Here is a 12,943-nt window from a genome sequence, read left to right as displayed (position 1 = left end):
TGTAACAAAATTATAACTGTACTCAGAGAAACCCAAAAAAGTGATGCGAACTGGCTGCGAGATGGGAGATAACAATCATGGCTCGTCGCTTACGCATAGCAATGGATTTCTGTTACACAATTATTTCTTTCTTTCTTTCTACAAAATAACCATGGTATTTTAATAGAAATACTAATACAGCTTCATTTTTCGTCTTTTTCCTGTTGAAATATCTATGGTATTTTGTAAAACGATAATTCCCAGCGCGGAAGTATCGATCGCGATACTTCACTCAAAAAAATCCGCGAAGTAGTGAATCCGCGATATATGAACCGCGAAGTAGCGAGGGAACACTGTATCTCGATGGCGGCGGATGCTAAAAAGTAACGTCGCGAGTAAACTTTGGAAAAGAAGTGTCGTCTGCCAGACCTCTGCTGCGCCAGTGTGCGGCCAGCCTCACGTGGAGCGGCTGGGGTGGGGACCTGCGAGCAGGGGCTCACGTGACCAGCGATGTTCACCGAATCCACAATGAACCCGCTCCTACCTTTGGACGAGGTCGTCTGTGTGAGGAGACCAGTGCACGTGCGCCTTCATGCATGCGTGTGCACGCATTTGTGGTTGAGAGTACGAGAAGATTTTAACACTCCATAATGTAAATAAAAATGTGCAAATGCATACACAGTCAAACATTGGTTTTCGTTGTCTTCAGTTATCGTCGGTTTCGGGTTTCGTCGAATTTTCCGACAAAAAAGTTTGTCTCGGTTTTCGTTGGAGTGCCCACGTGACCTCGCTGTTAATTTTGCAAAATGAAAAGGCGATTCACGTGTTCTCTTGTCAGTGTGGCGTTGTTCTTCGTTGTGTGAGCTTCACCTCAAGCGTCTAGCAAACAACTCCACTGCTTTCCAGTTTTGTTTTGTTTTTCAGCTACGTGTTTCGTGGTCCTATTGTCAAAAGACCAAGAATGGAGGTGACTTGCTGATAGTGCCTAGACACCTAAGGTCCTTATGGAGGGGCACTGCCTTTCCAACAATAATATCTCACCTCTCTCTCCCCTCCTCGCCTTCTTTCGTACGCCAAGAAGTCTTCAGAGAGAAAAATGTAAGAAAGAACAAAACAAACACAAAAAAGAACGAACGTGATTATTGCAAGTTAAAAAAATCAAATCATATATTTGCGATTGAAGATGAACGAGCATGAAAACAAACATAAAGTTGCTTATGGTTCACCTGCGGTACATCACAAAAATAGCTACACATAAATTTGGTGACTTCCACTACACAAACTACTGATATAAAATGCTGTCACTCTAAAATTTTAGTGTTAGTGCTTCCTAATAGCTGGGAATTTCCCCCCCCCCCCAAAAAAATGTTCTTCAATGCTCATGCTTAGCAGACATTTTGGAAAAATATTAATAAACAAATATTTGTGTAAATGTTTGCCTAAAAATTCATTTACTAAGTGTGGTGTGCTGTGCAAGAGTAAGTTCCTTGGATACAAACTGTCAAAAATCTGTTTATCTTCAAACTGACGATACACATAATCTCTAGATGTAATCTCAAAATATATTTACTACCGAAATAGTTTCAGTTAATGTAAAGTATTATCTAGAATGTACTAGGTTAATATACTCGCGTTTAGAAATAAAGTTTAAGTGCACACGGCTGGCATTAAGTTGAAATGATTTTATCCCTTCTAACATCAAAATAATCTCAGATATAAACAGCTCAGTCTAGATACTGATTGATGAATATTAGTAATAATATATCGATATATTTCTGTGATTTAGTTTCTAGTGACTTGTTAATCATCATGAATTCATTAGAATTGATTCTCAAACCCTGAATCGTCCTAAATCGTCCAAGAAAACCCTCTCTGGCTGTAAGATGTGTCTGACACAAAAGCTCATCACAAAGGATTAGAATGAAAAGCCACCGGTGTTTTCATACTAGGTTGTTGTTGAATTGTTGCGCTTATTCACAGTAGATAATTCCTTTTCGACTCTCTCAAGACGAAGTATGAGGATATCTTTTTGAAGTTTATCAGGTAAAGAAGAAAAAGATATGTTTCTTTTCAACAGAGAAGTGTCTATTCCACTTGCTCTTTCAAGTAGTGCCGATTTGAAAGAGATTAGCTGACTGTATTTTCTGCTCCACTGTTCCACTACCGTAAGGTATATGCAAATTTCATCAGCATCACTGAGTGGATTTTTCCCATATAAGCGTCTGTAAAAGTATGCTTGGCAGTTGTGAAAGACTTGCTGCACACCATATTCATCTGCGAGTTGAAGAAGGTCACGTAGTAATTTATCTGTAGAAAAAAAAGGTTTTATTTATCTCTTTTTCTTGTTAAAAAAACCCCACTGAAAATAAGCATTTGCTGAAGCTCATTTGCAAAAGGTAGTGATGTCAAGAAACTTTAAAAGCAGTCAACAGATTTGAAGCTTTCTAAAGTTAAAAGTTGTTGTTTACAGGGCACCACCGATAATGATTAATTAGTATGTACTGTAATTGCCACGCTGTATACTATAATTCATCGTCAGGTTTCCTGGCTTTAATTGAAAGTCATGTAGTATTGAAAACACGACAAAATACTAATAAGTAGCAATTTGATACATCGTTACCATATACTAAAGATGAATAGACTGATACAACACATGCCAAATGGCAAATAGAAGATTCTGGGTGATAAATTACCCAACAGCAGGGCACCTTAAGTTAAAAGACTGATGTTGGTGTCTGAAACAAATACTAAACCTTACAGCCAAATTTGTCAACGGCGTTGCCGGGATAGATCTGGTCCAGTAGTGCCTCCATTAAATAACATTTCTTTCCTGGAAGTGGAATCTCTTCTAAGTCCTTTTCTTTGAAGTCGGCCGTAAACATTGTCTTGAACACAGGTGAATGCATCATCAACAAAGTTTTATTTACATGAAGCTTCCTGCCCTCTACCACCAGAACGATGTCTGAAAAATCATCCTTTTTCCCATACTTCCAAAACGCCATTATTCGTAGAGAAAATGAGTTTTTTTTTTGTGTTTTATCCACACACGAGTCCTAAATAAGAGTCCACGACGGTTAGGGCCCCGATGGAAGACGGTGTGACTTCTGCACAACACAGATCATGGAATTTCTTGTTTGTCTAGCAAGCATCGACGAGGGTTCGTGCCATGAAGCAGCCAGTAGCAAACGGTAGAAGTCTTGGTCTATAAGCAATATTTCATCCAGCAGAGTAACGGCAAAGCCTTCTGTTCGCCGCAATGAAAGAGCTGCGGATGGTGGAAAGCACTAAAGTCCGGCGAGTTCTCAGAACTCGTTGCTGAGCAACCTTCCTGGAAAGGCGCTGTGCGGGAAATTCCTCTTGTAGCAGGGAAAACCCCTCGTCATCGTGAGCTATTGTTAGCCGACCACGTGACTGATGTGCTTCTAAAATCCGATTCGACTTGCTGTACATCAGTTTCACATGGCAGAGAAAAATGTTCATCTGAAAATACATACGGAGCCAGAAAGTACGAGATATATTTATCTCAGCTTTTCAAGACTATGCAATGAAAATAAAATGAGATTTATTTCGCATGAGATTGTCTTTCAGATAAAGGAGGGTTAGAAGTTTGCCCAAATTATGTTTGGAAAACATCTGCGACGTGAAGAAGTCCCCAAGGGTCTCCTCTGAAAACAGACAGCTTCTTTTTCATTATATAAGATTTATCGGTAGTATACCATCAACATTTTACAGATACTAGTTTGCATCAAGTGTGGAGAAGGCCATAATTTACACTAAACCGAATAAATCCTAATTAATACGACACTTGAAATTTATTATCCTAATTCATAAACATTTGGCGAAGAAAGCATGGATGCCACAAATAAATTGACGGAAAAGGTATTCAGGAAGAAGTACTACACACGTTCCTTTGTGTCACCAAAAAGATAACCAGAAGGAATGAACGAATATTAGTTTCCAGTACGGCTGTCACATGAATACAAACAACGGAAATATCGGGTAAACAATCTAATGGTATTAAAACAGTTTGCAGGGTTTGATCACAGTAGATATGATGAAAACAGACGTTGATAGTGCACCATCGAAACCAAACAAAACTGAAAACAGTTTACGTGTACAGTGGTTATTATATGCCAGTGTAATTTTATTAAAATATTGGACTGTAAGAAGTCTACCACAACACACTGTCCATGCACAGTGGAAAGACTTTTTTAGTTACAGGCTAGGCGACAGACATCCTCAGACAAGTTTTCTTTTGACTACGAGGGCAGTGAAAGGAATCGTTTAGCATATGATCTGAAGTCGTCATAAAATGTGTGAATGACAATAAATTCTTTTTAAGTGCATTCAAGAATTACCACCCTATTCATCACAAAACTCACCTCTGATTAACTCTGTTCCTTCTCCTAGGTAGCTTTGATCCAGAAGATTTACCATGACAGCATATTTCTTTTCTTCCAGTGTGGGATTTCTTTCAAATTGTTTTCTTTGAAATCAGCAGTAAACATTGTCTTGAACACAGGCGAATGTAACATTAGAACAGATTTACTGACTTGAATTTCTCGTCCCTCTACTAAAAGAGCAATGCCAGAAACTTCGCTAGTTTTTTCAAATTGGCTCTTTGAAGGTTGGGGCAGTTGGTCAACTTTGACACCTTCATGGTCTTTGACTGTTTCGAATTCGTCCTCCTGGATGTCTTTTGTTGGTATAGGTGCAAATTCATGAAACCTATGATTTTGAATCTTCATTAATCTTGAATGTTGAAAACCTCTGGGGAAGAGGTTCATTTTGGAGGACCGGCTACTGGCAAGGAAGACTAGTCTACAAGGATGCAGGAAAACCCACAAATGTCAATCTAAAGTAGATACACCTGTATTGGCATTCAGAGAAATGTACGAGGCTTAAGCACTTTGTAAACAAAGTTCCCATAGCCACGCAAACGGATACAAACAAAAAAGACTGCCTTCCCTACCATACTGTTCCCAATAATATCTCCAAATGGATCCGTCTGCATAATATGAGCTGGAGTTTTAGTTAGTAAGAAATAATATTTCACCACTCACAGACACACACGCGCGCACAGCTTTTTTAATGACTGTGTAAAACTGTTTTAAAACATCGTTTACCAAAATAGGAATAAATAATATCATTTACTTCTGGAGATTCAAGTCTACAATCATCACCAGGAGTTCAACACCTCAAATGTCAGGGTTGTACGGTAAATACGTTGCGTTGTGAACGCGTAGTCACCGTGGGAAAGCTCGGACCTTGTTCAGCGCATCCGTATACAAACATAACCTAATGACTACCACTTTCTTCTGTGTATGGTCTATACCCAGATTTTCTGAAATAGTATCATAGATATAGTGTTTACCCAGTCATTACACAGAAAAAAACATGAAGACGACTGGGTCTTTCAGTAAGGGGACGTTGTCAGTATGTCCTCGTTTTAGGAATGGAAGAAGCAATACAAATACGAATATCTGAAGAAAAATAACATTCTGAGTGGAGGCAATGTAAAGAAGGTGAAGAAATAGGCCGAACAGAGCTAAAGTGAAAGCAAGGAATAAGTAATTTATATCTAAGTCCTCACAAAAAAATGGTTTCCGTACCTTGAGAAAGTGCTCTTACAGCTATCAAACAATGAAAAAAGGAGAAAGAAATAATACACAGAAAAAATGAATGCGAGTGATTTAATTTATTACCGGTTTCAAGGAGAAGGGGACACTAGTAATAATAATCACTTTGTAATGAGTATAACAATATATCTAATGTATCGCAAAGTGCCATATAAATATATATCAAAAAGACATCTCTCTAGAATTATTGCATACCAAACTTTGTGCAAAACAATAAAAGCCACATCGCAAAAACATTTGTAAAAGTGATCACAAACAATGCATTTCTCTCTATTTTTTCTGTCTTCGTATCTCTCATTGTCCTAAGGGGAAATTAGGGGAACTGAAGTCACTTGAAAAACTCTCGTACTTACAGAGGTCAAAAGTTGAATGCTAGGACTGTAGTTACTATGGTGACAACTACGAACACGATAAAAATGCAAAAACTACAATACTGTAAACTTTTAGTAATGTTAACACTTTAATAATGTAAACACTAGTCTCTATTACTCTGTTTCTACACTCGCCTCGACATAGTTCAATCATTAATCAGTGACATGTGATATGATTTATTAATGTGTCATGGCTAAAGTCACAAAACACACTGGCATGGCTAAATATAGACTGACTTACACACCCAGACATTCTTACTCTTTCCAAAATCTATCCCAGAATGCCATTTTCCATATTCTGTGTCCAAAATATCCATATTTTACAGATAATAAAAGTGTGACAGATAATGAATAAAATAATTTCTGTCGTATTTTCATACTTTTTAAAATATTTTCTTGCATTTTTCATGTAAATTAGAGAAATTGTTTGGGTGAGCATCTCAGACACGCCTTTCTCAGTCGCTACATTTTTCCGGGACTTCTCATGGCAACACTATCAACCGAGATGTTCAGATGTTGAGATGTTGACATTGAATAGTCACCATGCATAGTTACTTCCCTTACACTGCTGGCCTCAATGTACTTGAAGTCAGTTGTGTATGAGTTTAGACAGGTCTGCTTTCTTTAGTTAGTGCCAGATGGAACTTCGGTACCTGTGAACGATGCTCTTCTGACAACTCTCTTGAGTTTCATGTTTGTAATGTAGACATGCAGCATATGCATTTGAAATGGCTGGCATCTAACAGTGGTGGATAGAAAAATAGGATTGGGCTGTGATCAGAATGGTATCGAAAAATACCCCTAACAAACTCTGAGACCAAAACTCGTACTACATATTTAAAAATCGTATTTTCGTATTCTCTACACAAACATGGAACAATCTTACCAAATCCTACGGGTGAGCTTTTCTGCATACCTAAACATTCGGTTTAAAGTCCATCATGTGAGATTCTTTCTTTTCAGACATTCAGCAACATCCGGGTCTGTCTCAAATTTCTCTATTCGCCGCTGCAGGACATCTCTCATGGCTGTTGCGGGTACAGTCGAGTACGTGTCGCTTCTCCGCAGCTCGGTGGCTGCTACCCGACTGGCCATGTCCACGAGCATTTGTCGTAGCGATTTCAACCGTTCGTACCCGTCCACTATTCCCAGATAGAAAAGCACATGACGAGTAGACAGAGAAGCTCTTTGGCTGTCCAGCCGTTTGGTGATGTACTGACTGCAGTTGTTGAACACCTGCTGGACGTCGTACTCACGGGCTAGTTCAAGAAGCTCTAGAAGGGTGTCGTCTGGAAAGATGGAGGTTCTTATGTTAATTTGTGAAATTATATTATGTTTGTAGGAATAGCAGACATACAGCAAATTCTCCCGTTGGAGGAAACGCTACATTACATACATACAAATTAATAATAAAAATACACACAAAATAAGCAAAGTTCCTGTATAGAAAACAACTTATACACTTCAGGTAGTACGTTGTAAAAATGAAAGTATGCTGACAGTCCTTTAAAATAGTAACAGCTAATGAGACATTACAGCAGTTTCGGCGTTCTCTTGATAACAGATCATTTAACTCGGTTATCAATACATAGGAATGTTGTCACATATTTATAAAGTTATAAAGTCTTTTGTTATTGCTAACTAACGGTGAATTACTGTTTCATTCAACCCACTTTACTCGATAAAAGCAACACTTTTAAAATATACTTTCAAATGCTTAAAAAATTATAAAATTTAAATTAATAAGAGTGACTAAATAGCATGAAACCAGTATCCTAATTCTCGAAAATAGTATATCTATAAATTATTTTTATAAATCGACAACACTATTATTATTAAAATTATTCAGAGTGAAAACCTGTGGCATTAAGACAATATATCAGTAACTGAAAATAGTACATTTATAAAATATTTGCATAACTCGAAGACATTACTTTAATTCATAATTAGTCAACATGATTAGCTGCCACCAAGCCATTAACATCTGTTTATGTGTACATTGCGTTACTTACATCAGTGGTTCTCAAAGTGTGGTCCGCGGACCACTAGTGGTCCGTGGGTATAAGTCAGGTGGTCCGCGGCTGACAGTCGTCATATGTCAGCAAAGTGATGTTTAAAGTGATGCATTCCTTGCATTAACATTTTAATTACAAATAACGAGGTACATAGTTTTATGTCAACTTATTACTATGCTACTGTCACAGAAGTACATTTAGTATTGAATAGTAATGAAACAAATGCGGCAATTTAAATTTGAAATGCATAGTACAGACTGATTTTAAGGACTTGGTGGTCCGCCATATTGTTTACCTAAGTGGTCCGCGGTCCGAAATACTTTGAGAACCACTGACTTACATCATCAAACGACTCAACTCACCCCTAAACAAACTAACGGCGTCTCCAGGGTAGATCTGCTGTAGAAGGTCAACCACTAGAGAATATTTCTTTCCTGTAAGTGGAAGAACCCTTAACTCTTTCTGGGCCGTAAACACTTTGTAGAACACAGTCGAATGCACCATGAGAAATGTTTTGTGAACGAACAGTTTCTTGTCTTGCACCACAAGTGTGAGGTCAGACATCGGATCGCTTGTTTGAAACCGGTTGGTAGGTTGTTCCATCTTCTTTTATTAGCAAAGGAGTGTTGTTTTTTTCCTTACACGTCTTTCTGACCTATTTACTATGACGAAGACAGCAAAGAAATAGCCAACGGAAGCCTGTAGATATCCCAGCAGGCGCAGAATCGGAAATTTCCGTTAAGGCGGAAGTCTAGTAACAGTCCTAGAATTCCGTACGGGAAAACCCGATAGTTTAGTAATCGAGTTTCGTTGCAAAAAAAAAAAAAGTAGGTATGCGTTCGACGGGTACATAGCACGATTTCTCTGAAGCGCTGAAGAATTGATTGCGTGTGTGTGGTATTTAATTATTTAAATTATTTAAAAATGAATGTTGAGAAAACAAAAGAATAATAATTATATTGATTTTAGAAAGGACAGGGTTGCATTTTTTGGTGAAATACTTATCAAAGGAAAAGTAGTAAGAAGAGTAGGCAGTTACAAATATTTAGACATTAGACATAGTTTCTGATGATCAGTTTACTGAAGGAGATAACTTATTAAGGAAGTCCATAGCCGTCTGTACTGCTTCGCAAATCTGAAGTCTTTTAATGTGCACTGCACAGAGAACTTCCGTAAATATTTTACACCTCTAGCTATTTACAAGACCATGTCTTTTGGTCTATAGTTTGCTGGGGTGAGAACATTGCAAAGCAGGACAGGTATGACCAGCTTCTGATCAACAAACTTACTGAAGACTTAAACCCAGTCCGACAGGCATTGGACATCAGTCGCATAGACAAAAGTTAGTTATAATATGTTTAAAGTTCCTAGAGCTAGAACCACACACTTTCCACACTGATTTATCTCGGCTGCAATCCAGATATACAAACAACTGGTGGATAGGACACACACGAGTGCAGATGACCATACTGCTTGCCCCCTTTCTGAAGAGTCAAGATATATATATATTGGAACTGGTGTGACAGTGTTTTCCTATTTTGTGTGGTTATGAGAATGTGTAACAGAATTTTAATAAATTCAATGTAGTTTGTTTATGCTCTTTTGATAGCCTGTGTTAGTAAAGTGATGTTCTCGTGTTACCGCTAGTAGACAAAAACATTTCCTGAAAGGGATTAACAAAGATACTTTTTGCATTTGAGAGAGAATACGTGTGCGTGCATGATGGCTTTAAGTACAGGGCTTCTGCTAAGGCTAAATTCTTTGGGGTCACAGGGACCCCTTCTTCAGATTTTTAAGGGGTCCCTGTTCTTCGCCCAGATTTGAAGGGGACCCCATTGACGAAAATTGAAGGGGTCCTCCGAACTTTTAATGCGTACTGTACGCAATTTTTTGAGTAAGCAGAAGCCCTGAAGTACATGCAGAACTTCTTGATCGTGGCTGCCAAAAATCTTCTACAGAATCTGTATCTTTCTTTAAAAAAAAATCTGTCAGTCTCTTAGTCTGTAAATTGAATGAATGGAATGCAGGGAAGGGCTTCTGTTCAAGTAGACATAATGCTGCCGAATGTATTTTGTTGCTGTCATCTTAATGACATACTTTAAGTGAGTTTCTCTGTGATAGATGTGTATTACTTACACAGTTTTTATTCTCAGGCAGAATCGTATCTTGGGATTCGCTTTAAGTGTTTTGCCACTTGTTTCAATTCACACACACTATCTCTCAAACAGTTAAACGCAGGATTGGGGAAAAAATCATCATAAACATAAGCATAAACAGTGCGGCTTAAATATCCACGAAAACGTTTAATAATTCATGCTTATTCAGTCATAGCTTATAAAACTTTGCTTAGAAAAAAATAATGTGTAAACTGTACACATAAACTATATTCTTGCTTGAGCAAGATATCTTTACCTTTAGTGCCTGATGAAGGGTTTTAACACTACACAGTTATCCGAGACAGTCAATGATCAGAGAATCATACACCACTAAAACCAGAATGCTGATATCGAGTGAGTGAGTGGTACATCGGAACAATGTCCATGCCTGTGTCTCGGCATCACACACGCCAGTATCATTTGGGGCTTTCTTTCCTTAAATGCTCGGTGATGTGGGGGTCAGCTTCAATTCTCTCGAGTCGCTTCTGCAAGATGTCTTTTACAGCTGTCAGGGGCACAGTAGCATACCACTTGCTTTTTCGAAGTTCACTGAGGGACAGACGACTCGCCCGGTCCACCAACTCCTGTCTTAGTGTCTGCAGCCGACTGAACTTTTCAACTATCGTGAGGTAGAACAAGTTGTGGTCAGTGGAGAATGGAATTGTCTTGCTGTCCATCCGTTTAGTGATGTACTGGCTGCAGTTGTGGAAGACATGCTGCACGTCTAACTCGTGGGCGAGCTGGAGAAGCTCCGCTAAAGTTTCGTCTGAAGAGAAAATGAAGATGAAGACACTTAGATGATTTGTAACAGTTCATGAAAATCAAAATGTGAGAAAGGCCCACTTCTTTCCTCATATTTATCTCTCATTTGCGTGAACTGTTGGTGAAGAGTTGGTATTAGTGTGGGGGGTGGGGTGGAGGGCTGATGGATTTTGTAAGTGAAATATCTAACAGAACCTTGTGTGTGAGATGTTGTACCATGCTAGAAAATCTGAGGATGCAGAACTCAATGCTTTTGACAAATTGTTATTAGATCTGTAGATTTGTTCTGATTTAAAATGGATGTAACAAGAACAGTCAGGGTCTTCCACGTTCATTACGAACCAAGGAAATATCAATGTAGGCTAATGTATTGCATCACTAGATTTTATCCTCAGGATTACAGATTTCACCATTGGTGATAAAAGCAGATCCGAACACATATACCCAATTCTGGTTGGATTATCATAAAATTGAGTTCTCATGCAAGATTCAGATAGACTGATCCATTTCTTCACATTTTGATCTGTCATTATCAATTTGAACTGTTCTTCTATCGTGTTTGGTTGTTTTTTAATAATTGTTTTGAAAAGGGGGTAAAATCATGTGTACAAGTGGTTGTGACCACCTCATAACCTAGTAAGCAAAGAGTTAAAAGAATATTGTAGAGCAAGAAACATGAAATGTCTACTTCCTGCTTTTCAGGACTTGATATATGTGCACACACACATGTGTAGATATAATATATTGTAATTTTAAATTGCAAAACGTGTTAAGCGGGATTAGGATATTTTGTAAGATCCGTGTAGTTCTTTTGCAATGTACCGTATGACAGTGAGCAAATCGAAAGACAACACTGTACTGCTCACCTTTGAATAGGTCGATTGCTGTTCCAGGATATATTTGCTCTAAAAGTGCAACCATCGTGGAATATTTTTTTCCGGCAAGCGGAACCCGCATCTGCCAAAGGCTTGCTTTGAGCATCTTCTGGAAGGAGGGGGAATGTATCATGAGCACAGCTCTGTGAAGGTGTAGTTCCCTGTCCTCCACTACCAGAGTAACATCGGAAAGTTGATCTTTCAGTTGAAATCGGTTTCCAGGCTCAGCCATTTGTAACGACAGGTGTCGTCTCACTTGAGTTGCAGTGGAATGGAGGCGACGCTAACTTCGTCGTTAATAATATTTTACACAATACACAATGAATTTGAATGAATGACACGCACAGCAAGGCCCATCGATTCAGGGTAGGCAATGTCCTGGTTTAGTGCATCATGAAAATAACGAAAGCGCCGTTGCTGGGTAGCGCCTTTTCCGAGAAAAATACATTTGAGCATCGATCATGCTGACGTGCAGAGGGCAAAGTTCAGGTAGGTCACGTTGGCGCATTCAGGGATTTGAATTGGAGGTGAGACATATTTTTCGCCGCAGCGATAACCTGTCTAACAAGTACTTCGAGTTGTCGTTCTGGGCATACCGGATTTTCCCGTGAGGAGATCGGTTGAAAGCTTGTGTGGTTACCACAGACTTGTATGTGGTAGTTACCGTGTCAAGCACAAGGGGGCAAACTCCATTTTGGCAGAATCTTTTTGAGGTGTTGTTGTCTCCCTTGCATCTCAAGTTACTGCGCCACACCTTTCATCACTGCCATTAACTGTTTTAAAGTCTTTTATAATACTATATTGTTTATATTACTAAAACAGTGCAATACCGTAAAATATAGTAAACTATTGGCACAATAACCTCCAGTAGAAAGCACATGCAATTAATTAGATTTATTCATCATTAACACATTATGATCGATGTGCAATTGTTTTACCTGTTACTTTCTCCACATTTCTGTTCTCTGCATTCCTTGGTGTTGCTTGTAATGTTCACTGTGCATATATGTGTGTGTGTGTCTCAATGTTATGCCCTCTGTCATACGCTATTATTACATACTGCCACGTGTGTCTTGTAAATCGCATGTTGAGCTTGCCTCCGTGCATTTATTATCATTATTACTTGCGATTTCCATTTTGCAAGAT

At 38.6% G+C, this 12,943-nt stretch overlaps 3 protein-coding genes across 3 annotated transcripts in view; all 3 read right to left on the bottom strand.

Moving 5' to 3' along the window:
- The window catches only part of LOC112574123, a 142,479-nt gene that overhangs the window by 105,438 nt on the left and 24,098 nt on the right, over positions 1-12,943 (bottom strand). The gene's annotated exons all lie outside the window — the stretch shown is intronic.
- LOC112574118 lies at positions 5,663-8,712 on the bottom strand. Its single transcript, XM_025254991.1, has 2 exons — positions 8,367-8,712; positions 5,663-7,278 (listed from the first exon to the last, which is right to left on the bottom strand). The coding sequence occupies exons 1-2, from the start codon at positions 8,605-8,607 to the stop codon at positions 6,929-6,931; spliced, it is 591 nt and encodes a 196-aa protein (XP_025110776.1). The 5' UTR covers positions 8,608-8,712; the 3' UTR covers positions 5,663-6,928.
- Positions 10,290-12,320, bottom strand: LOC112574120. Its single transcript, XM_025254993.1, has 2 exons — positions 11,789-12,320; positions 10,290-10,926 (listed from the first exon to the last, which is right to left on the bottom strand). Exons 1-2 carry the CDS (start codon positions 12,027-12,029, stop codon positions 10,577-10,579), a joined length of 591 nt encoding a protein of 196 aa, XP_025110778.1. The 5' UTR covers positions 12,030-12,320; the 3' UTR covers positions 10,290-10,576.

The sequence above is a fragment of the Pomacea canaliculata genome, linkage group LG10 (assembly GCF_003073045.1).
Source record: "Pomacea canaliculata isolate SZHN2017 linkage group LG10, ASM307304v1, whole genome shotgun sequence".
NCBI classification, from domain to species: Eukaryota; Metazoa; Mollusca; class Gastropoda; order Architaenioglossa; family Ampullariidae; genus Pomacea; species Pomacea canaliculata.
This window is presented reverse-complemented; position numbering and strand designations above follow the sequence as displayed.